General features: G+C 29.1%; 1 protein-coding gene across 5 annotated transcripts; it reads right to left on the minus strand.

Annotated features, from left to right (window-relative positions):
- Positions 1-798: 798 nt before the first annotated feature.
- LOC142322163 (queuosine 5'-phosphate N-glycosylase/hydrolase-like) lies at positions 799-27343 on the minus strand. Of its 5 annotated transcripts, XM_075360920.1 has the most exons (8): positions 27149-27341; positions 26295-26525; positions 21883-22045; positions 17162-17275; positions 7936-8050; positions 4262-4332; positions 3169-3273; positions 849-1457 (listed from the first exon to the last, which is right to left on the minus strand). In XM_075360920.1, the coding sequence occupies exons 1-8, from the start codon at positions 27239-27241 to the stop codon at positions 1336-1338; spliced, it is 1014 nt and encodes a 337-aa protein (XP_075217035.1). In that variant the 5' UTR covers positions 27242-27341; the 3' UTR covers positions 849-1335. The 5 variants fall into 5 exon arrangements, with proteins under 5 accessions (XP_075217038.1, XP_075217037.1, XP_075217036.1 ...); XM_075360922.1 differs by having other exon boundaries at positions 803-3273; positions 26295-26455; positions 27149-27300; XM_075360919.1 differs by having other exon boundaries at positions 809-3273; positions 27149-27340.
- Positions 27344-27917: the final 574 nt, after the last annotated feature.

The raw sequence follows: 27917 nt of genomic DNA on the forward strand, positions 1-27917 counted from the left end.
GACACAGTACACTAGTCCAAAGTGTGTTCTATGTATCAGTTTATAATAAATGTTAAAAAACGAGCCCACCATTTTCAACACATTTCTTAGCATGGTCTTTTTAGTTCTTTAGGGCTGTTCTTAAGGTGCTCAGCCGCATTCATAATGTGGACAATTAATTTCTCATGATAATATATTTTTGTTTTGTATATAATATTTTTCATCCATCCCCAGACTCAAAAATCTAAAGAAATTAGATCAGGCGATCTTGGTGGTCAGAAATATGGAGCTCCATAACTGTTCCATTTCTCAGGAAAATGATGATTTAAGTGAGTGGAAATGGCGCAAGAGAAGTGTGGAGGCGCACTTCTCTCACAGCACGATCAACCCATCATGCTGAAAATATACTTTGCATCTCAGCGCTAGAGGACCATCTTCAAGCAGCTGCTGCAATTTTTCTTTAACCCTTTAACCCCAGGCCAAAATTTCAATGATTAAAATATTTTACCTAAACGTTTTTCAAGATGTATCCTTAAAAATGCCAGTGGTTTAACCATCGAAACTGTAGGGTATTGGTAAAAAATTAATTTCTCATCTTATAAAAGTATATATAAAATACCTAAATAAACTTATATACTTATAAGTAATCATCAATACTTATAAGTATTGTTATAGTTGAGGTGTCAAAAATAAAATTTTCTACATTTAACAAGTCATTTTAAAAGTTTAAAAATAAGAAATAATTATAAGATGTAAAAATAAAACATTATTTTGAAAATTTTTTTTCTAAAAAACAAGAAAGAATTTATCTGTGGGAAACTGCTTTTATTTCATTCCAAACATAGTTTATAATGTACAAAAAAAAATTATAACGCTAAGCAAAAATTTTTTTTAATTTTATGCAATGATTAAAAAAAATGTTTGCTCCATACTGTATACATATTTATATTTTTACAGCACTTTTTATTTAAGAGTAACAAAGTATTTTGTAACAATTAAGAATTTTGTAACAATTTTATTTTGTAATATATTAAGAATAATATGGAATACAAAGAACATATACTACTTTAACAAAAATATAAAAATAATCAGTTTTAAAACAGAAATACCTAAGCGATGATATATTGTCGCCTGGTATTTTTGACCTAGTTAATGGTGACGATGTATTGTCACCATCGGGATTTTAGCAGAATATTTTGGTGATGATATATCAGCCCAGGGTTTAAGGGGTAGACCTCAGCATTTAAACAGCAGATAATATGAATGATCCAAACAGCTGACTGTAAAGAAGGCTGCACCATACACTGATACTAAATCGGTGTTGAAAATTACCTTCCACCAACTTTTCATTAGGATTTACATTGTTGACACCATCTCGAGTGAAATCAACAACTTGTGGAGTTGTTGATTTGTATTCCACCAACTGCAGAATGCCAAGCAAAGGGTATTATCTCCTGGGTGTAATTGTTGAACTGGCCCTTTATGATAAGCATAAAAATTTTGTTTAAGTGTCCTTTGGTAATGACAACACAGTATTTGATATAGTTAATGCACCTTAGAAAATGATAAACACTAATACAGTAGTGTGCATTGTTGATATTATTTTATTGCCAACTTTGAAGTAATTTTTAAAGTAATTTATTTATTATATTTCTGTCATTAATAAAAAAATTATCTAAGTAACTTTTGTTTTATAATAATTAATTGTAGTGTAATTGTAATTTACAATTTTTTTAACAGCAATTTTTACAGTAAATTGTATTTTTATAAATTTTTCACATCACCAAAAAAGAATTTGGTTTTTGTTTACAATAAAAAAGTACTTTTCTGACAAATACAATAATATACTGTAATATACAATAATAATACTCATTTAACAAGTTTATTTGTATGTCAAACACAAAAACAGGGTTTTCATTGGTTTAAAACCAATTTATTGGTTTTCACCCCAAATTTCTCAAAACCTACTGGAGGTGCAGTTCTGGGACTTAATTTATTTGATTTTTAGGTCAAATATCATAGATCACTATAACTGTCCCCTATAATTATCATCCTAAAGATTTCAGTACGAATAAGCATTGGAGTACATGTTATGAACTTTTTCCATTATTTTAACGAGTAGAATTGGTCATGAAATTCCAGAACTTGGTAATAAAACTTGTACATAACACCCCACATTTCTCAAAACCTACTGGAGGTGCAGTTCTGGGACTTAATTTATTTGATTTTTAGGTCAAAAATCATAGATCACTATAACTGTCCCCTATAATTATCATCCTAAAGATTTCAGAACGAATAAACATTAGAGTACATGTTATCAACGAGTAGAATTGGTAATAAAACTTGTACATAGGTTTGCTTTTTTTTTAATAAAAATAATATTTCAAGGAAAAAAGTTCTACAATAATAAAATTTTTTATCAAATTTTTTTATCATATTCATTGATATTTATGTATTATAATTTCAATGTGTAGTTTGTAATTTTTTATAACTCATCATCTCTTATTCCATATTATTATAAATGTTCTGAGGATCAGGTAAAAAAATAATTTTGTCAGGTATAAATACAAAAAAGAAAAAGAATAAATGGAAGCATAATTAAACTTTTATAATGAGACAACAAAAAATTAAGCACCAATAACAGTCTCAAAAAGAAAAGCACACAAAATTTCTAACATAACAGGAAACAAAAAAAAGAAAAAAATATAATTACTTAAAGAATAGATAAATATACGTCAGATGATGATACAATTATTCGAATTTGTGTTGAGAATGGGATAATTATTCGGTTGTCTACTTCAATTAGTCGAAATGATGATAAGTCATTTTGTGGTTTTATATATGATTCAAATTCTATTTTTTTAGGGTCTGAATATTCATAAGATCAGTATCATCTAAATAAATAAAATTTCATAAAAAATTTAAATAATGCATTTTAAAACTTAAAACAAGGAACAAGGAACAAAATGTAGAAAACTGTAAATACAGTAAGTTTAAATACATGAAATTGAATCACAATACAATGTCAAGTAATTATAAAATTGTTTTGATATGAAATCTAATAATAAATGGAAACAACTTTATGGTATGGTATGTGTTCCAATTCATAATTTTTATGTCGTCTGTATTCCCATAAATAGTTATCAATAAGTATTGAATTACAAAGTATATTATTTGATTCTGATTTACTTTTTTCTAATAACTGAAGAACTCTATTTTTCACTCTTTCAACTGCTTCTATTGAACAACCTCTGATCTCTAATTCTTCTTCACAACCACTTTCCAAAAGAACTTCTGTAAAACGATAATAAAATTAAATCAAATAGTTTTTTCCAAAATGAATTCAAAAGTTGGTAAACTTTTGAATTATTATTTAACAACTGTTAGTGAATTAACTTAACATTCACAAGCTCATGAATAATAAAACTTACTATCAATTTGAAAGTATCTTCTGGACCAATATTCTGCATGGGAGTATGTCACCAGACTACATAGCTACAAACATGAGTATATACTGTCTTAATATACTATGAGTATAACTATCTCCTTAGCCTAAAGCCAATGAGATCTCAGGCAGTGTCATTAAACAAAAAAAAATACTTTAGATTTCAAAGCCAATTAAAAAAAAAGCAGCCAAATCTTTAACTGGATTTTTGAACTCAGGTTCTGTGATACAGAAAATAGACTAATAACGATTTTTCAACATTCAATCAATCTAGAGGTTACATTTATACAAGATTCTTAATGTAATTATTGTTTTCTCTAACTATACCAAGTGTGCTTGTAGAACATCACAGGTCAAATTTTTCATTACTGAAAAGTTTACAAATCCCAATTTTTTGTGAAATCACAATAAAAATGCCAGTTTATTAGTAACAAATACTTCTGTGAGACCTGTGTTAGTGTTGATGATGATGGTATTTGTTAATGTTAATGTTACTTTAATGTTGAATAATAAGGTTTGTTAAAGTATTTTCATATAGATAAACAAAAATAGTTCTGCCTAAATTCTGCTTAAAAGATTGGAAGAAATTTAATATCATCAAAACAATAATGATTTAAACAAATAATACATCATAGTACTTATTCCTTAATATTATTGGTTATGGTATTTTAAACCAACTAAGGTGAATAAGTTAATATGTGTACAGAGAAAACCTATTTATTCTAAGAATAAAATAATTTCTATAGCTGATAAACAATCTATTTTTAACTTAACAATTTTTAGAGAAAATAAACAGAATCTGATTAACTTAATCTTAATGACTATAAAACATAATACCTGATTTTAATAATTTATGTAGTTCAGGACTGTATTTTAATACACCAAAATGTACCAGTACTTGAGGAACTCTGAAAAAAATAAAAATAAAATGTAATACATTTTTAAAATTCACAATATATTAATTAAAATATAACAAATTGCTGATTGGTAATATTACAACACATCAGCAGAAAATTTAAAAACAACATAGAATGGCTTGTATACAAGTCTTGTATAACACAAACCATTTGTGTTATATCAAAAAAATATCTTTTTTTTTTAATAACACGCACATACTTATTAACTCTGATGATTTCACATTTTTGAAATTATTAACTAATTATTTTGTAATTTGTTATGTATCATATTAGTTTCAAATTGATTATGTTTTCATAAATTATGTTAAATCAGAAAAACTCCAAAATCATAATTTATATATTGACTGTTAAGACTTACCACTTTAATTAAATTTATAGTTCCAAATCACAATTTACACTTTTTCAATGAAACTAATAAATTGTTGAACTGTTCCCCTAGCTAGCCACTTACTACCATAAATAATCCAAAACCAAATATAAACTAATTTGAGAGAAAATTTAGACTACACAATAGTCTAAAATGTAATGTAATTAAAACTTACGTTTTAGTTAAAACTTATAATTAAAACTTAAGTTTTTAGCTAAATCATAAAGATTTTAGCACTGTGCTCTTTTCAGAAAGTAAAACTATAGAATCAGCATGGTGTAAGGAATTTATGCAAGTTCAGTGACAGGAAGTTGGGACTGACAATAATGTGACAGTATAATGTAGAATATAAGTCTAAAAATAAACTTTTGGATTAATAAACTTTTCTGAGGATAATATTGATCAGCAAAAATTTGAATGAAAGAAATAAAGATACTGGCATGAAGAGAGCACTAGAATCCTTCAGGTTTCTTTTACTGCTTTTAGGGTAAAATTTTAAAAATAAATACTGCTTCAAAATCACTACAAGTAGAATCTCTAGATATAAATAACGCTTATGACCTTTTAGATAATGCTCTTTAAGAGATAAATGACCTTCAAGGATTGATTTATTAGTTGAAGATGCAGCCAAAATCTGCTCAAAACAGGGAATATCCAGTCAGTGTTCAAGCATGAGTCACTAAGGTGAAAAGTCACGTTGACAAGCTTTGTGAAAATCAAACATTCACAGACTGAAAATCAAGTTTTAAGGTGACAATATATTATTCTATGATTGATACTATATGCTCACAACTTGACAATCGGTTTAAGGGCACGAAGTCACTAGCAGACACATGTAGGGTAATTCAACCCTTCTTTTTGGCTTCTTCTACTGATGATCAACTGGAAAAAGAAGCTCAAAAATTTGTAGAAACATTTTCTGATGACACATCTTTGTTAGATCACAAACATCAGTTAGAAGTTCCTTCAGATCTGAGATTACAAACATGATTGATGTGCAACAGCTTGCTAATCTACTGTAGATTGAACATAGTTCTTTGACTTTTAGCTATCCTGAAGTATGTACTGCTTGCTTGCTGTATGTACTTTGTTAATGTTAAAATGGCTAAAGCCGAAACATCATTTTCTAAATTAAAACTGATCATAATTCACCTCAGACATGCCTAAATGGTTTGACTCTACTGTCAATAGAAAATGAAAGGGCACAATAGATTAATGTTGGTAAAATCGTTGATATCTTGTCGAAATGAAATCAAGAAAGAACTCTTCAAATGTCAAGGTTAATCAATATATTTATTGTTAAATAAATCATTTATTTTCCTGATATCATGAAAATTTGGACTAAATTTTGTTAAATTTTAGTCTTTGTTTTATTACTTTAAATTATTATTCTAAAGTGGTTTTATGTTTCTATATAATGGCAAGTAACTTACTAAAATAGTATATTTAAGTTATTTTAATTTTATAAAACATATTAATTTATCCATGCAAGACCAAGTTATCTTTATTTTGAAAAGCCTATTATTATTACTTCAGTTTGGTAAGACCTTCTAAATAATACCTGTTCCGATCCTGTTGATCTTACTGTAATGATAAGCAAGTGCTTAATTTTTTAGATAAATAAAAAGTTAAACAATTAACAACTCATTATTTGATAGCACTGTTCTTCAAATCTGTTAAAATAAGTGTTATGTATGCATAATTGTTTATGAATGGTTAAATATATTAGTCTCATTTAGACTTTCTGTACTTGGGCCTCTGAGAACCCAGCTACGTTCATTACAGTTTTCAGTTGATAATTTAGAATAAGGCCTGCAATTCCAGTGACATAAATACACAATGGAAAAAGTAATTGCAAATGAGATAAAGTAAAAAACGCAAACTTGGAGGTAAAGTAATATAATATTAAAGGAAAAGGCTATTGGATTAACAGAAAAAAGTAGAAATTTGAGATATTGTTATTGACAATAACAATGAAATATTGTTATTAACTGAAATATTATTACAGATTTGAAACACAGTCCATCATAGCCAAATTGTAACTATTAACAATAATAAATAAAATTGAATTGAAAGCATTCATTGGTTCATTTATGTTTATTTCCGTTTACTGGCTTACAGTTTATATTGTTTTACTATTTTTCAAGGCTGCCCACAGTTTAAAGTGATGTCTGTTAAAGAATTTTTAAATTTAAATTATTCTGTGACAATAACTTAATGATTTAGATCTAAAGTGGAAAAAAGTGACCATATGTAAGTGATCATATGTAACATTTTAAACTAATGTATATAGTTTTTTTTAACCTGATTCTCAAGATTTGCAGTATGTAAATGAAAATATGACAAAAGATGAGATGCTACTATCATCATTCAGACGAAAATGATCACTCGACAAAAAAAGTTTTGGTTTAAGGGTTTATTCTATCAGTTCAAACCTCTGAAATTAGAAACGATAAAAAAATTAGAAACATTTTAGGTATAAATATCATAGATTTAAATAATAATTACACAGGGAAAAGATAACAATAGTTCAAAGTCAAGAAAATTAGCTTTTGTGATGCCCAGAATAATATTTCTCACTTTGAACCCTTATATTTTTCCTTCTTTTAAAACACAATTAAGTAATTTCAGTTTTAATAAAATTTCAACTATTATGTAAATAACTGTATCAGTCGCCACCTTTTTAATGTATAATCTTGTTATAATTTCATTGTTCATCTTTTTACAAAAGTATGTATATTCTTTCATTTTAAACACTTCTAGTAACACAAGAAATTATAAAGAGTAATTAAAACAACATTGAACTCTTTAAAAACTCACCTTTGCACTACATAAAGATATTGTATTTATTATCATTCAATAACAGGTTGACTTAATCATATTGTAAAATAAAAAAGACAGACTTTTATTTAATGTTTAGGGCTGTGATATGAATTAATTAATATTTCAAATGGTAATTTAAAGAAAAATTGCTACTACATATTCTAATGAATCACGACATTTTTGTTATAATCTGATAATTTCACAAAATCTTTAACAACTGTGAAAGCAAATCCTAGAGAACAAGAGGAAGTCAATTTACAAAAAATATAAAAGCCACAGCTACATTCAATAAATCACTTCCTGTAGATTATTAAAAAGTGTTGGATGAATTTCCTTCATCAAAGTTACTGAAATTGACTTCAGCTGCTGATGTTATTAAAAACTAATATAATGAAGGTAATTACCTGTAATCAGCAAACATTGTTATTGTATCGATATCATGAAATTCTCCTAAGCCTTTTCCTTGACAAAAACCCCAAATATCTGATACTAAAATCTGTGCTCTTTTATAAAACGACACTGTAAAATTGAAATAAAAATAATAGTATTAATTTGACTTACAAAATAATATGTTAAACAGTAATAAAGTAATAAATACACTTATTCCTTCTGTAGTTAATAGTTTTGCTGGTTGCAAATTTACTTTTACACTAAATTATTATTGGAAAAATTAGTTTACACTTATATCAGTTTTAGTAAACAAGAAGTAAATAGCAGTAACGTAGAAATAACACAATTGTGTACTCTGGATTTCTTTAATTTTTAAATGGTGCTGGTGATTTTTCAAATGAAAAAAATGTAGTTTAGAAAGTTTAAAATGATTAAACTTTAATTCATAACAGAATAAATAAAAATTATATCCAATGGTCTTGTTATTACTGTACAATAGGCAGTGTATCTTATTTTAATATTTATTAAACACACAAAAGATTACACAAAAATCCATTGTAATTACATTTTAATAAAATATAATTAAAAAATCTCAAGGCAAAAAAATTATTCACATTACCTACATTTTTCTATTCAAATGCAGTTTTTACTTTAAATTATTATAAACATACCATAACATCTGGAGGTCTTGGGTTCGAATCCTGGTCAGGTATGATACTTTTCATATGCTATGAATTTCCATTTCTCATAGGGCCAAATGACCAGAGCAGTCGATGCCCATCATTTCATAAAACAAAAAACTATATTTAGTGATACAAAATGTTGCTCCAGAAAAAATATGACAAATCATAAAAGGATAAGTTTTAATGCAATAAATATAGAATTTAATAGCAACTGAAGATGCAAGTTACTGCAAAACCATATTGGAAATTATTAAGATAAGTTTAACTTATCTTGGTGTTGGTGTTTTCATTTAATAATACATTTATTAACACAGTGGAAAAAATATTACTTATTTGAATACAATATATATATATATATATTGGGGTTTAAAAACCTGAAGAAAAGATGTCAGATGAATCGGTGGAATTTAGAGAAGCTTGAGGAAGAGGAGGTAAAGAAGATTTTTGAGGAGGACATCGCAAGAGGTCTGAGTAAAAAAGATAAGGTAGAAAATGTAGAAGAAGAATGGGAGAATGTTAAAAAGGAAATTCTTAAATCAGCAGAAGCAAACTTAGGCAGAATAAAGAGAACTGGTAGAAAACCTTGGGTTTCAGACGATATATTGCAGCTGATGGATGAACGTAGAAAATATAAGAATGCTAGTGATGAAGAAAGTAAAAGGAACTATCGGCAATTAAGAAATGCTATAAACAGGAAGTGCAAACTGGCGAAAGAAGAGTGGATTAAAGAAAAGTGTTCAGAAGTGGAAAGAGAAATGAACATTGGTAAAATAGACGGAGCATACAGGAAAGTTAAGGAAAATTTTGGGGGACATAAATTAAAATCTAATAATGTGTTAAACAAAGATGGTACACCAATATATAATACGAAAGGTAAAGTCGATAGATGGGTGGAATATATTGAAGAGTTATACGGAGGAAATGAATTAGAAAATGGTGTTATAGAGGAAGAAGAGGAAGTTGAGGAGGATGAAATGGGAGAAACAATACTGAGATCTGAATTTAAGAGAGCATTAAAAGATTTAAATGGCAGAAAAGCTCCTGGAATAGACGGAATACCTGTAGAACTACTGCGCAGTGCAGGTGAGGAAGCGATTGATAGATTATACAAACTGGTGTGTAATATTTATGAAAATGGGGAATTTCCATCAGACTTCAAAAAAAGTGTTATAGTTATGATACCAAAGAAAGCAGGGGCAGATAAATGTGAAGAATACAGAACAATTAGTTTAACTAGTCATGCATCAAAAATCTTAACTAGAATTTTATACAGAAGAATTGAGAGGAGAGTGGAAGAAGTGTTAGGAGAAGACCAATTTGGTTTCAGGAAAAGTATAGGGACAAGGGAAGCAATTTTAGGCCTCAGATTAATAGTAGAAGGAAGATTAAAGAAAAACAAACCAACATACTTGGCGTTTATAGACCTAGAAAAGGCTTTCGATAACGTAGACTGGAATAAAATGTTCAGCATTTTAAAAAAATTAGGGTTCAAATACAGAGATAGAAGAACAATTGCTAACATGTACAGGAACCAAACAGCAACAATAACAATTGAAGAACATAAGAAAGAAGCCCTAATAAGAAAGGGAGTCCGACAAGGATGTTCCCTATTGCCGTTACTTTTTAATCTTTACATGGAACTAGCAGTTAATGAGGTTAAAGAACAATTTAGATTCGGAGTAACAGTACAAGGTGAAAAGATAAAGATGCTACGATTTGCTGATGATATAGTAATTCTAGCCGAGAGTAAAAAGGATTTAGAAGAAACAATGAACGGTATAGATGAAGTCCTACGCAAAAACTATCGCATGAAAATAAACAAGAACAAAACAAAAGTAATGAAATGTAGTAGAAATAACAAAGATGGACCACTGAATGTGAAAATAGGAGGAGAAAAGATTATGGAGGTAGAAGAATTTTGTTATTTGGGAAGTAAAATTACTAAAGATGGACGAAGCAGGAGCGATATAAAATGCCGAGTAGCACAAGCTAAACGAGCCTTCAGTAAGAAATATAATTTGTTTACATCAAAAATGAATTTAAATGTCAGGAAAAGATTTTTGAAAGTGTATGTTTGGAGTGTCGCTTTATATGGAAGTGAATCTTGGACAATCGGAGTATCTGAGAAAAAAAGATTAGAAGCTTTTGAAATGTGGTGCTATAGGAGAATGTTAAAAATCAGATGGGTGGATAAAGTGACAAATGAAGAGGTATTGCGGCAAATAGGTGAAGAAAGTAGCATTTGGAAAAATATAGCTAAAAGAAGAGACAGACTTATAGGCCACATACTAAGGCATCCTGGAATAGTCGCTTTAATATTGGAAGGACAGGTAGAAGGGAAAAATTGTGTAGGCAGGCCACGTTTGGAGTATGTAAAACAAATTGTTGGGGATGTAGGATGTAGAGGGTATATTGAAATGAAACGACTAGCTCTAGATAGGGAATCTTGGAGAGCTGCATCAAACCAGTCAAATGACTGAAGACAAAAAAAAAAAAAAAAAAAAAATATATATATATATATATAAAATTTTCTGTTATTGTAAATGTTTTATCATCCATAAAAAACTGAAGGATTTATTTTGCTGTTGAACAAAGCAAAACAACATGCATCAAAACATGCTCATATTAGAGAAACTTGGCTGATAAAAAAAATAAGGAATTATTATAAGCAACTTATACTTTGTTATTGTAATATATAGGATTGCAAGTTAAAGAAAAGAATTTAATTATAGTACAGTTCATTTTTTAATGAGTTAATTAATGTTATTTAATATGTTACTGTATGAAAATGGCTTGATGTACAAAATTATTAGGTACCTACGAGACAGCTGAACTTTTCATAAAGAACAATATACCGGCTATACTTTCTTTTTTTTTTACAGAGGTGAAGGAATCCCATTTACAGGTGCCTAGGCAATGACGGGCTCGCTAATAGGTTCCGCAAGATATTATTAGGTGTGAGAGTGTTCCTGCGCACTACTGATTAAACTTCTATCCCTCCTGCAAACTGCTTATGCAGAATTACATCAAGAAGGGCGAAACACTCGCTCACACACTCAACACAAAGACACAGCAAAGCACAATTACACATACACTCACAGTTGGCCCTCACAAGCAAACACATAATGCACACAACAGTCAAACAAATTGCAGTACATATATACACCACTCACAAACACAGCCAACACATTATACACACTCTCAGGTACTTACCACATACTTACACACAACTTACCAGGACGTCCACAGTCTAAGCTTCAAAGGAGGGGAAATTACCTACGGACCTGTGCCAGCGGAGTGACCAAAGCTTCATTGCATCCAGTCGACCCCCACAAGGTTGGGGAGCCAACCTCCATATAATCGAGCCCAAATCTAAACAAATAGGCTCTAAAGCACCCATGGCCCAACAGAAGCTGTGTTAAATTGAGATCCATCGAGCCACGGGTTATCAGGACCCATCCATCATCGTCCCCAATCAATCTATATGTCCACCTGCCTTTTACACTGTGGATCCATCTCTCCTGCTAAAGCCCTATCAACTTCTTATAGTATCCAAATTGATTCGTTTTTTCGGCAGCAATCAGTGGTCCGCGTTATCGTAACCTCTGTTTAGTTATCTCTAGGTCAACTGGGAGCAACCCAGCTATCACTTCGACTGCCTCCTGGGATACGGTCCTGTAACCAGCCGCCACCCTTAGACAGCATTTCATATGAAAGGACTCCAATGCTCCCTTATATCTTCCATATACAACAACATCTGCCCAGACTTCAGCACCATATAAGAGCGTGGTGTGGGCCACTCCTATTAATAGTTTCCTCTGTTGTTGACCTGGTCCTCTACAGTTTGGCAGAGTCCCAGCTATGTATCACATTACCTTCTCCACCTTTTCAGTTGCTTCAAGGGCACACCTAACAAACCTCAGATGAGTGTCAAACCAGATCCCTAGATGTTTAATGGCAGGTTTTGACAGTATTTTCCCTTCTCTGAATCTTGACCGCCAATGCTGGTCTTCTTTTTGCCGTAGAAATCGCCACAATTTCGGTCTTTTCTGGCACTATGGACAGATCAACATCCTCCATCCCGGAGCTCACTGTGGAAAAGGAAGCCTTTACCTTCTCGGATGCCTCCCTCCAAGTATCTGTCTATACGACCCACGCAATGTCGTCGGCATAACCGACAACTGTCACATCGGTAGGAAGGGAAACACAGAACACCCCATCATATTTTATATTATACAGGTCGGCTCGAGAATCAACTCTTGGGGAACGCCCCTATTCAATTCCCATTCCAGCACTCCATTATGAAACTCATATATTATCCTTCTTTCTTTTAAATCAGCACAAATGATCCTCACAAGATTTTGAGGAACACCGAAAGTTCTCAGTGCACTAATGATCGGAGTGTGTTTAATGCAGTTAAACGCATTTCTTACATCCAAAGTCTCAGGCACGCACATCTTGCCTTTGGATGGCTTCCGGTAAGCTGCCATAATCCTTTATGCCATTATACACACTGTAGACACTGCATCCAATGCAGATCTGCCCCTTCTGAAACCGTATTGTCGGTCATGGATTCCACCTGTTTCTTCAACCACGCAGGACAGTCACTGAAGTATCAATCTTTCCAAAATCTTGGCAGTTGTATCTATTATTGACAGTGGACAATAAGAGGCAGGGAGTACCAAGTCGCCTCCACCTTCCTCCAGGCACGCATTACAGGCATTCAAAAACGCCACAGGGTCAGCCCAATATACCAGCTATACTAAACCAAACTCTTGAAAATATGTTTAGGAAGATCTTAAATTAAGGAAAATCTTAAGCCTAGTGCTTTTAAAAATAAAAAATGGGTCATCTCTACCCATTTATTTATCTACAACCCTCAGAAATATGCTTAGATGGATCCCTTTTTATTTAAAGGCTGGTTTGATACTAAGTTCATTTCAAAAGTGAAAACATTTTTCACATCAAAATATCTTTCAGAAAAGATCTTCCATTAAATGTTCCAAGTCATCCATCAAGTGAGTCAGTGAGACCCTCAAGCTCGATGAAATTAAAGCCATGTTCCTGCTGCCAAATGTTACATTGTTAATACAACTCATAGATCAAGGTGTTATTGCATTAATGAAAAAGCTACAAAAATAAAATTTGTTTTACTACAATTTTGGAATATATTGATGGCAGTAATATTAACATAACAAGAAAAAAAAATCAAGAATATTATTTACATGATAGCAGTCATATATAGAATGTAATCTCTGACATTACACTGCAAAAATCGTGATAAAAGTTTTGGCTAGCGGTTGTCACAGATAATACTCTGCCCAGCCCTGTAGAAAATGAATTCTACCATTAGTGAGATAAATACCAGGATGTGAAGCTGCTGAGGAACAAGTGATAATAAAATGGTTAAATGGAGATGAAAATGTAGAGAAAGAAATGGATAGTGATGAAATTATTGCAGCAGTAATGAATAATACAGAGGATAATGAAAGAAGGATGAATCCAATGATGATTAAGAAAAAAAATTTCTCATAGAAGGGAAAGATGCTCTAGAAATTGCCCTTCAAAATGTTGAACCAACTTCAACTCTAGTTGATGTTTTGAATCTGAAAAGATATGGGATTATACAACAGAGAAATGTAAAAATAACATAAATTAGAAAATAACAAACTTTTTCTAACAGGTACGAGAGTTTTAAACTTTTTAAATGTATAGTGTACAGTTTACAGTAACATGTTTGTATTTAATTGTGCATCAATATAAAATGCATTTATATAAAAATTGAATACACACATTTTATTTACTCAAAATTAAGATTAAAAAAAAATGTTTAATTAACTGACATTAGCAAAAAAGTGAATTGTATTTTCTTTCTTATTTTTGTAATTAAGATAAGACGTTCATGTACACTACAGTATTGATTTTTTAAGAGTGAAATCTTAAAACTCATTTTGATATGTGCTGATAACTTTTTTCATTTATTCACACAGCTTTTACAGGATTTACCATTTATCCAATTTTGTAATTTTCGCTTAATTTATTGTTACAAAGTGGTTTTATACTTCAAATGTAACTAAATCCTTATTTTCAATAGTCATAGTAAGCTACCATTAACTGACTTTTCTGTTTATCAGACCATGACCCAGTATAATTTAATTTGGCTAAGACAGAGATCACTGTAAAAAGAAATGGCCAGTGTTACAATTATATATATCTCATTAAGTTAAATTTCGTACAAGTTTGATGTAATTAAAATCAACTGTTTTCAAAGTGCTAGTCAATAACATAAGTTACAAAAGTATAATTATACTACAATTTATTCAGTACACAAAACAGATTTCAGTATTATAAAAAAAAAATAAGATCATTACAGACAAAAGATTTTTCAAGCTGCTTTTTTTCTTAAAATGTGTTTTCTGATTTCTTATATAATAATAATTTCTGATACTATCAGACAACTACATGTCCAAGATAGCATCTAAACACTACTGTATATGAAAGAAATGTATGTTATTGGTAAGTGGTGTAGGCTTAAAAAGTACAAATTTATTATTAAAAAGTTCTAAAAACCACTGCAGAAAAATTAAAACATACAATCTCACATTAAATTATTTAAGGTGCAATTAATAAATTTTGTTTTACAGAATCATTAATTTGGTGATGAATTTTAAACACACTTAATTTTTTTTAAAGAAATCCACATATTTTCTGTATCCTATCCAACAAGTGCATGATTAACATCATGTAGTTCAATAATACCTTTTGAATTGTGAATTAATTTGTAGCTATCTTTTATATTTAATAACTTTATGCATTTATATTTTAAATCATTAATTAAAATGGACTTTAATCATATCAATTTTTGTCTTATAAATAATTGGTAACATTCCTGAGATTGTTCTATATAATGTAATATATACCAATCAGAATAAAAAAAATTACTTATTTACTACATGAATGGCTTAACAGAAAACTGGGTCAAAATAAACAATTTTGATAATGATAAAGTTAACTACGCCATATGGAATAAGTATGAGTGAAAGGTAGTATCAACTGTTTAATCTTGGGCTTTGCAACTGATGCGAATATAAGGAAATAGTTTATTCAGAGCATTAAACGGTTAGCATGAATCAACAAAAATGATACAACAATGTACAGAATCAAGTTTGCAGAAAGCCAGTGACATTGATAGAATGAAAATAGCAGTTGGAAGAGCAAAATATTGCCATTTGTTGTAGAGATTAAATAAAGAAAATATATTGTCATAAAATCAGAATGAAACTGGGTTAATTTTCTTTTGCTGAACATGGTCATAAATATTCTGAAATTGGTGAAAGCATATATATATGAAATGTACATTATTTTTACACTGTTTAAAATTTGTTTGAATATCGTACATTTAATTTTAATAAACGATTTCTACTAACTAACTGACTAATCTGTTGATTTTTTTTTATAGTTCCATTAAATACAATAGTTCCTTTTTAAGCAAGAAACCTGCATAAGGAAATGTTTTTGTTGGCTCAGTTGTTTACACTTCAGAATGTTTTACTGCAGATGATTCCAAAAGATCCGTATAAACCTTTATTCAACATCAATGGTGTTGCAGATGATTTTGACAGTGTGCATTTAGAGGTGATTAGTTAAATCTCTTAGTTATTAAGTTAAAACCGCTTATTATTTGTTAACCTCTTTATTATGAGTTAAAATCTTTTACATGACATCAACACTTTATTAGAGTTAAACTTGTTTATTTAAATGATACATACCAAATTCAGTGTATTTGTAAAAATCTGTATGCTGATGATATTATATTTATGTGAGAATTGTGTTTTTATAAGGTGAGTTACAAAAGTTGACTGTTACTGTGTTTTCCTTAGATGTGTTCTTTGTGTCTGTGATTGAATATGCATATGATTTACACAGGTTCATATAATAACATATAGGTATATAATATCCCAGGACTAAATAAAGTAAACTGAAATGAACAATACAATATATTAAATTGTACTATCTAGATGTAGATTCAATTACAGATATGAAGAACACAAACAAATATTACAAAAAAATCAGAGTAAATTTTCATAATTACTTTATAGAAAGAAAATAAACATTTTAAATACAGCACAGTAAACCTTCAATTTCAGAAAGTTCAAACAATACAAAATTTACCAACACAATAAATCTGTCAGAATAAAAAAAAATAACTGATTGAACTAAACAAATTAAATATTCTGTTTTGCCATTAATAGTTTCCTAAATACTTTAAAATGTATATCATAAGAAATCAATGAGGTAATTATTTATGTTGGTAATACTTAAGATAAATGTAGAAAATATCTTAAGTATACACTTTCAACATATTTAAAAGTAAATAATTTTATTTAATCACACTATTTCTTCAAACAGTATTAATATTACTATAAATGTAAAACAAAAACAATAAGAAAAGAATTGATTATAATAATTTTAAATATATAAACTATGAATATTTTATACTGTATACATAGTACTTTAAGCTTAATTTACTGAAAATTTGGCAAACATAATGATTTACCTTTCTTTCCTTTATAAATAGATTCGTCTCTAAAACAACTGAATTCAGAGACAACAGTATTTAATAAAGACTGAGCAGAATTCTTTGAATTTTTGATACAATTTACAAAAGAACCTAAACCAACAAACAAATAAAAATCTTATATTATAAAAAAATTATTGTTAGAAAATTATTTAACAAGTACTTAATACATCTTTTATTTAACTGTTATAATTGTTGGATTTTGGGTAGCGAGAACCTTCATGCTACTTGACAAACACAACATGATAGTCTGAAAAATACCATTTGGTATGGGTTGACTAATGAAGTAAATGGACCATTCTTTGCCAAGCCGATGGTTCCTTGCGCTAGTTACAGTACTATGACATATAACAGTTTCTAGACATGTTACAGGACTCTGCAATACCACAAATTGAACATCAGCAACCCAATGTCTACTTTCAACAAGATGGTGCACCATCACACTGAAATTTACATGTTAGGGACTACCTACATGAATAATTTTCCCTTTGGATTGGCTGTGATGCATCAATTCCCTGGCCACCTTGATCCCCTGACATTACACTACCCAATTTATTTCTTTGAGGGTTTATCAAAGGTTGTACGCAACAAAGGTTTACAACAACAATGAACTTCAAAAGAAAAATCAAAAGTGTAATAAATGGAATAATTCCAGATATTCTTTGTAATGCATGGCTTGAAAATGAATATCATCCAGACATTTCAGATGCCACAAAAGCTCTTACTTGAACTTGTTTGAAGTTATATGTATGTAAGTGTTATAAACAAAACTGTTTAGAATGCCTTATTCAACAATAAAATATGCATAAGTACATTGCTTTGTTAATTTTCTATTTAACTAAAATGCATTGAATGATTTATAAGCACTCTCTATTTTAATGATCAGTAAGTATGTAATAATAAAAAATAATCTGCTTTAAGGATTATTGATGATCTGAAATAAATGGTTAATAAGGATCAATTAAGTAATCAAACTGAATTACTTAAATATTAGCGTTATCATTTCTTTGAAATGCTTAAGATTAACTACCTTATTTCACAGCTGAAAAAACATGTTAACTGGTGAAAAATTAAGGAAAAATTTAACATTTTAAACACATTTTTCAAACTGTAATCAATTGCACATTCACAGATATTTATATATTCAAAACATTTTATAAAAACCCTTATTTAGGAATATGGTTTACTTTAATGATCTGGATGTTTGGTTTCAAAGTGTCAAATTAATTTTGATGGCTTCATGCTACCATTGCAGAGGACTTTAAAGCAAACAACACACTGTAGCTTTCCATCCAATGTGGTAAAACCATAATTTAAATAACTGCAATCAAGTCTATTGGTTTCACGACTGCAATCACCAAGACTGCCTCCTGTGAAATAGTACGGTAACCACCTGTTACTGTTAATAGTATTAGGCATAGAGCCCTTAATATTATGTCCTGATAATTTTTATATTTTAGCCTGTCTGACCAGACAGGGTATCATGTATAGCATAATAGCCTTGCATACGCCTTTATACAGGATGATCATGGTCTTACAGTTAAGACCCCAATCAGGACTTGCTGACTCACTGCCAAATGGCCTTGACAGCAAGTCAGTGTTTCAATGGCAGGTCAGTATATAAAGTATGTCCAAATTCAAAAGTACCTCAGGGTATTTTTTGATGAGAAACTGCAATTTAAGACGCACCTTCAATACGTCACGAAGAGGGCCTGCATGCCTTCTTTGGTAATCGACATGTGGTCAATCCTATTATGCTATTATGCTATACACGGCACCTGTATGAGCAGATAGGCTAAAATATAAATGTTATCGGGACATATTATTGAGACCTCAACACCTAGTATTGCTAATGGTAGCAGGTGGTTACCATACTAATTCACAGGAGGCAGTCTTGGTGATTGCAGGTGTGAAACCGATAGACTTGATTGCATCTGAGAAGCAGCAGCGGTACGTTGCTAAGAAGTTCAGTGAGTTGACCTCAGATAAAGTTTCAGAAATTGAACAACATGGCAATGCCTTGTGGCAGGCCAGATGGGATGAGACAGAAGGTGGGAGGTCCAATAAAACTCAAATAAATGTTTTAAAAAATCAAATTTTACTGAAGAAGAAACAGAACAAAAACAAATGAAATGACTTACACCTTGAAATGACTTAATTTTCAGTATATTAAAAAAATAATTATATTTCATTTTGTTTAATTTTTTAAATTTAAATTTCATACCTTACAGACAATGTTCAAAATGATCTCCTTGATAGTTTATGTAAAATCTAGTGTGACCAATAACATCAAGGGAAGCTTTTCTAATAGTATCACGGTTGCTCTTAAGATGTTCAAATGTGTTTAAAATTCGGTTCAATAATTCTTCTTTGGAATTAACGTTTTCTGCGTAAACAAGTTCCTTTAAATAACCAGAAAAGTAATAACAGTCCAAGTGATTTAAATCTGGGAACCTAAGAGAGTCCAAATACAGAATAATACGATTTTATGTCTATTAATCATCGGTTTTACTTCAATAAAAATCCTATCTTAAAATTTTTTTTTTTTTGGCTGTATTTAAATTAATTTTCTCCAAATTAAATTCTGTACAAGTTTTGTCACTAAATCTTCCGTATTTGTCATTTAACAAAGCTACTGTACTACAAAATTAAAAAAAAAAACTTGTTTTTTGGCACCAAAGTTTGTTTTACTTTGGATATTTTAAAACCTTCTGGAGTTACAGTTCTGAGACCTGTTTAATTCTACTTTCCAGCTCAAATTACATAAGAAACCACCAACTTTATTTGGGTACCACAAATTACAGTAGTAGGGCTTCTTTTATTCAACTAGACTTAAAACTTGTATTTTAAAATGCTTTGTTTGCAGTTACAGTCTAGTGAGTGAATGATTTCACTTGGATTTCAGTTTACCTGATGAAATGTGGTCACACTGAAATTTTTAGGACATTACTTAAGAGACAAAATTAATGATTTCTTATCATTTTTGATCTGAAAATTGAATAAAGCAGGTCCCAGAAGCATAATTTAAAATGACATAATTTAATACATAAGTTTAAATGATCAAAATTCATTATTATTATTGTTAAACAAATTAAGCACAAATTACATCATTTTTTCTTTTCTTAATTTAAGATCTAGTCTTCTTATATACCAGGAACCTCAGAAAATAGATCTCATCTCCTTCTAAAATTAATATAATTTATTTTTATATTAATGACACACACGTGTATGTACATATATAAGTGAAATAATGGTGACATTCTAGTTTAGAAATAGAATAAAATATACACAATTTTTCATTTACTATGTGATGATCATAACATATTTATATAAATTCTTATTTACTTATTTATATAAATGAATAAAAAACTTATTTTACTGAACAGTCTACAATAAGACCCATGCAACTTTTTTTTTTTACTATTTTTCTTATCTAGTATAAAAATATTTTTTCAGCAGAAATATTCCCAAAGTTTCTAAATTTTATACTCTAAATTTGTACTTATTTATAAATTTGTCATCTACAAATGTTGTACAAGAAGGAAGCCTATACTCACAACATCAACACTCTCAAGTAACACATAATTCCAAATTGACTTTAGGAAAGTGTTTTTTGGAAATATAAAACTGATTATCTTCTCTTGTATTATACTCATGCTACTCTGAATTTAAGTTTTTTCCTTTTCTTTAATAAAAAGGCTTAATAAGTTTGTAAATGTACGAGTTAAAAACAATAATAATATATAAATTTCATTAAAAACCTGCCTATAAAATTAATTACATTTTAAGCTGAAAACAGGTTTACAGTATTTTTCTTTTGAGAAAGAAATGCTGTATTTATGTTCTTACTAGCTACTGATTTCCAAAACCCAACCTTGTAAGCCATGATGGTAATAAAATTCAATGATATAACTATTTTAAAACCTACTTATACAGATAATTGCTCAAATGTTAGGAAGAAACTGGATCTTGGCTTTGAATATGCACTAAATCTGCTCATTCATATAAAATAAATAATGTGATTCAAATATTAATTTAAACTTTAAATCTTTGTAACTGGTTTATAGATTTTTATCAACAATTTAAAAATTATTCTTTTATTCTGTTCTGATTTTATTTATTTATTTTGTGCACATTTAATCACTATTATTTCATACATTCATTATCTAAATATAGTAAAATGGACTACAATCACTTTCTCTCTGTTTTTATATTTTCTGCTGTAGGTCTGATCATAGCTTTCCTACAATGTTGCAATATCTTCTTTCTTTCTTTTTCCTGTTTAGCCTCCGGTAATAACCATTCCAATAATACTTCAGAGGATGAAATGTATGAGTGTAAATGAAATGTAGTCTTGTATAGTCTCAGCTCGACCATTCCTGAGATGTGTGGTTAACTGAAGCCCAACCACCAAAGAACACCGGTATCCACAATCTAGTATTCAAATCCATGTAAAAATAACTAACTTTACTAGGACTTGAACACAGCAACTCTCGACTTCCAAATCAGCTGATTTGGGAATACCGCATTCACCACTAGCCCAACCCGGTGGGTTTTAATGTTGTAATATCTAAATCAACAATATTTAACAATGTTATTACAAATATATATATAAATATGAACCACCTTTATTTCAGATCTAAAATATTAAATTGATAAAAATAATTTTCCTATATAACAAGTTCACTATAATTACAAACCTTCATATTTTTCTAGCAAAACATTTCCAACTTGATGCAAACTATCAAGTCTTTCTTTCATCAGTTGTAATTTTACAGAAGAATCATCCCCTTGTAATATTTCTTCTAAATCTTTTAATTCCAGCTGTGAATAAACTTTTGGATCAGTCATATCTATCCCTCCCTAAAAAAGAAAAATGTAAGATTTATAAAGAAAAAGCAAACATGATCCTAGTCTGATTGAAAAGTAACTTTTTCCACCATTAGTATATAACTTAACAGAATATTGTCAGTAGAAGATAATCTGGTCGAATAATATGTTGGAAGGTAGAAAGTACTGAATACTTCTTCAAATGAATGAATATATATCTAAGTGTTACCTTCGATGCTACCTTAGAGATCTGATAATCAATAAATAATGATGTTAATTTCAAGGCCACTTAATTTCTAGATTCATTGATAAAACCTTTTTTAAAGTGAAGTGAAAAAGAAATATATATGTTAAATAAGAAACCTCTCAGTTCAATTAGTCTGTTAGGCACCACAAACAAATAGTTTTTGGTGGTCTACAAGACACATAAGTCACTCCCAAACATGATATAGCAACATTAATTTATCTCATATCAATAATAACAAGCAGCCCATGCAGGGCTTATCAAGGAGTAAGAGTGAAACCTTCGTCACTAAGTTGACATTCAGCACTGCATATTTTTAAAATAAGTAATTAGTGTTTTTTGTGCCTCCACTGCTTTACATGTAGAACATGATAGAGAGGAACTACAGCTGATAATGTAAAACAAATTAATACTACATTAATTTAATAAATACTATTACATTAACTGCTCCCTTCTCAACAGAGGAAAATTCAACTTTGATAGTAAACTTACTTTATGTTACATATTAATTTCTTCTTCTTTCTTTGAAGCTTAATAACTTTTTACTGGATAACCAATTTTGATGAAATTTGTGACAGAGACTAGTGTATATGGGGCAAGTTATAGGTAAATGTTTTGGGTCAATATCTCCAGAGGGTAGGGTAGAAGTTTCTTTGGATCAATTTTCTCAAAATTTTTCAAACAAGCCCTACTTTATATTAAGCTAAATGTAAGTGTACATGCTTATTTTATAATTAAAAAAAAAAAAAAATTGGCTCCCCAAATTCTCCCCCTTTTACCAATCGAAAATGTTATCTTTTTATTTATTGTATATTTTTTAATGGTTTTTTAAATATGTTTTCCTAGGCATACTGAATGTTCTAAATCTTTTAACAATTACATTACATCAGAATTTCATGATAATTTACCCCACCACTAAAAAAGAAATCTTAGGTATGTTTTAATTTGTTGAATATTTGACAGCACAATTTTTTTAGTTTCTTCCATTTAACATAATAAACATACACAGATTAAAATATTTTTGGGAGATTATTTTGGGGTTTGGGGAGCAGAAAAAAGTAAAAAATAACAATTTTTAATTTTTTAAACCTTTTTTCATGTATCATTACATTTCCGCTAAATAAGAATAAATAACCAATGCCAGAAAAGTATAACAACACTGTTATCAGATTTTATATATAAAATATTATTTCCCAAGATTTTTACATGAAACTATTTTTATTTATTTTTTTTTAATTACAAACCAAACAAAATTTAAACATAAATAATTTTTAAATATATAATTAAAATTTCTACAATTGTAAATAAATATTTACAGAATATTTTTTAGTATTTGTAGTATCATAATATTTATTAATTGATATTTATCAGTCAATATATATTTACTTAATTGCTGTACTAAATTTGATGGTATCAATAAATATTACTCTTCAGATAATAGTAGATAATACTAACAGATAATAGTAGTTAATTATGTAGCTATTTCAACACACCATGCCTCAACATCTCATTAACAGTGACATTTAAAATGCAAAACATACATACATTCATCTGTTTATTACTAACATATTATTAAACAACATGTATTATAATCTTAAAGAACTTATAACTGATTTAAAAATTAAACAAAAACTAATCTTATAATTTCTGACTTCTCATAAATTTTTAGTCGTAATTAAATTTTTATTATGTATATGCACAATCCCAGCTGAAATATATTACCTCTTGTGGCTCCTTCAAAAAATAAGAACAAGTTTTCAAGATACAAAAAATAGGCTATAAAATTATTATTATTATTATGATGAAAGAATATGATATATTTTATTGTAATATATCCCCATATCTATATATATATACAAACACACACACAGTAGCATGCAAATTAATCTGAATGTTATTTAATAAAAAGTAACTTTATTTAGAAAAAAAATTCATATCTGTACAATTTGTGAATATCCAGTAATTAATGTCTCTTTATTCTTAATCACTTCACGTACACAATTTGGCATTGTTTCAACATGTGAACTAAACATTTATTTTTGATTTCTTCACCATGAAACCATACTTTTTGCCACTGAACATAAAAATGTAACTCGAAAGAAAACATAACATTTTTCCGGTCTTTCTTGATTCAGTTATCATGAGCTTTTTGTTGCACATTGTTCGTGTTAAAAGCTGGCTGACAAGCTTTACATTCAGCTGCAAGAAGTTGGCATCTAACAGTTATCATTGTAAATCTGTTCTACTGACTGCTAAGTCCACAGCAAATAATTTTGGATCAAGTATACTTTGTCTTATTAATAACTGATCATTTGTTGGAATAGGTTTTCTTTTACAACCACATTTGCTTTGTCTTTGGGGAGAAATGGAACAGTTTCCTTAAATTGTTTTAAAATGGCATTCATTGTCACTAGTTCCAACACTACACTCAAAAGCTACTGATTGTTGTGTCATACTGGTATGCTCGGAAAGAGAAACAATTTTCAAACACTTCTTGGAGTTATGTCCACTATTATTACTGTATATGTCCATATTAATATATCCATCACCATTATTGTATATTCAAGACATACAGAATAAAAAATACAATTTTGTAATAAAAAATAAAAAAAACTTTCACTAAACACAAATTGTAACATGGAAATTGCAAAAGAACAATCACCTCACATTATACAGACAGCGTAAGTGTGGGTGTGACCAAGTGTACCCACAACATAGAAATAAATAAAAAGCTCCCTGTGTTTGGATTAATTTGCATGCAACTGCATATACATATATTAATAAAAGCTAAGATGATGATTTTGTTATAAAAAAATAATTTTAACTAAGCTTTTTTATAATTTTCAGTATTTTGAAATCATCTCAACCTCATATATTATGGATATTATAGGTATATTAATTTCTGGTGTAGAAATTAATTACAGATATATTATTTTTTTAATAGATACATTTTATCTTTTTTTTTTAAATTAAATGTTAATATATCCTGGTCTAAAAAATCTACTTTTTCGAAATACAATATCACAATATAGAATTAAGGATATCTGAAATCATTTACCTAAGATAAAGTTACTATTTATAAATTCAAAGCAGAATAAAAAAAAAGAAGAAATATCCATAATAAAATATAAAGAGCCTCAAGTTTGAATGCAGTATCTTCATGGCTTATCATACTGAATATGAAAAATAAAACCTAAGAGCCAAATCACTTTGTAACATTAAATAAATCAGTAAAAGAAGTAAAGAGTAACTGTAGCGTACCATTAAAAGAAGTTGTAACCAGATGTAGTGACCAAATTCTTTGGTTAAGGTCAAATGCTTGTGTTATAATTTTATCTTTTTAACAATGTCTCACAGTATTTTCAACATCATATGAGCACAATTTCTGGTAACTGTTTTGTAAAAAACATTTGATTGTATTTCTGAATATTTTTTCCAAAAGTTCAATGATCATTAAATGTCTATCAACTTTTTTTGTCTATTCGTTGAATGATTTAAGTAATAACAGAAGGCCTTTCACACTTTCTAAACCATGAATCTCACTTCTCATTAAAAATTTGTAACAGCATTTTGCTACTTCACCATAAACAGAAACTAGTTAGCATTCAATGCTCTCAGTAGAACCTTATTTTTTTGCACAAAGGAATCAAAAGACTAACCTTTCTTGTTGTTTGAAGGATGTGATATTTACTCAGCCATCTTAAACATGCAGCCATAAACATAATATCATTGAAACTATGGTTGGTGAATTCCAGAAATTATTTTTCACAGCAATGGCAATGCCATCACTGTGAAAAGAATTTCTGGCATTTTAATTAATCTTTTACAATTACTTCCTAAATACAATTTATAAAATAGAAATCAGGATTTCAAGAAAGTAATAACAGATAACACTGAATAGATGAATTTAATGGTCGAAGATATAGACTAATATTATGTCTATTCAAGTTAACAGACACCAAAGGAAGAATAAAACAAAATGTTTACTACTTTAAATGCTAATAATACTTTAACTGCAATAATTTATATTTTCCTTACTTTAATTGCCTTATTAATTGCTGCACAAAGTCCAAAGTATCCTGAATATTTATTTCCTTCATGTGTTATTTCCCACCAGGAATTTCTTTTAGCTGCCCAAAAGCAAAAATTTAGTGTGTCGACTACAAATATCCAGTTTATTGCTTTTTCTTCAAGCATTCCTACAGGATGAACATCACATTTAAGGAAATTAGATACCGATATTGAACCATTTTTAAGTTCATCATACAGCTGAAAACAGAGATTAAAATTATAAAATAATTTAGTTTTTGTTTTTGTAAATTGGACAAATATAATACATATTAATGAGGAAGCTGGTAAGTGAAACAAATTCAAGAAAAACTACAAATAAGTGGGAAAAAATTACTAATGAAAATATGCTTATATAGTTTATATTCATCATTTTTACTTTTCATACAGAAATAATGCAAATAAAATGATATGTAATAACAATTTTCACGTAATCTTAAAACAAATCGTTAAAAATTTAAACTAAAAAAAATAATTTAAAAAATATTAAAATAAATGTTTAATGTTTCTGCATAGAAATAAACATTTTGTTTATTAATAAATAAGAATTGATGAGGAAAAAATTGTAGTTAAATTTGTGTGTTCATAATTTATTATATTGTACATTATATACATATTGTAATGTACACCTTATCAGGTTGTGGTAAATTTGTTAACACAATTCACTACAGAACCTAACATTTGGAACGAAAATCGGCGAATTCTTATAATTGACCAGTTCTCTATCACAGTGTCCCTTTCGTAATAATAATTAAACTAAAAAAAAACAATTTGATCGGTAACTGTTCAGTAATTCATTATTGCAAAGTAATATGATGATTTACCTTTAGTGACAAAGACTCAACTCCTTCTTCTTCAATCAAAACAGATTTAGATAAGTTTGAAATATATTCTCCGGTTTCTTTCGGTGTTAACATTTTCGCAATGCCTTTGTTCCGTGAACCTCACGCTCACAAACGACAACAATCCTCTCAAACACGTACTAACACTTCTGTTGATCCGCTAAGGGATGAGGTAGTGGGGGAAAAATAAGTAAGGAACCAAATGGGAGTTACGAACTATTCATTTATTACAATAGTTTATGAATTAAATAGGGACGAATTTGAAAAAGATTGAGTGGGTCTGAGATTCAAAAAGGTACGAAACAGCTTTTCACCTTTATTAATTCAATTTTCGATGCTTAACGGCTTTGTTGATTTTGAATCTTATCTTACATTGGTCATATAAATATAAATTTTATTGTCAGTGTCTATCATCTATGGATGCTATTTAGAAAAATTCTTAGTACAGCTACTAGCTTGCAAAATCCGTGCAGTGACGCGTAAAGAATACCACAGAATTCATAATAATATAATTCCTCCGATTTTTGAGTCTGAAGGGTTCCGTAAGTGTAAAATCTGCTCGTTCATTTGTATTTTCGATTAGTAATTTAAAACCGAACTTGAATTTTTCAAATAAACTTAAAAAAAAATCGTCTTATAGTAGTAAAATGTTATATAAATATAAAATTATAATATATGTACTACTACATATATATATATATATATATATATATATATATATATATATATATGTGTGTGTGTAATGAAAAAT

The sequence above is a fragment of the Lycorma delicatula genome, chromosome 3, assembly GCF_047948215.1.
Source record: "Lycorma delicatula isolate Av1 chromosome 3, ASM4794821v1, whole genome shotgun sequence".
NCBI classification, from domain to species: domain Eukaryota; kingdom Metazoa; phylum Arthropoda; class Insecta; order Hemiptera; family Fulgoridae; genus Lycorma; species Lycorma delicatula.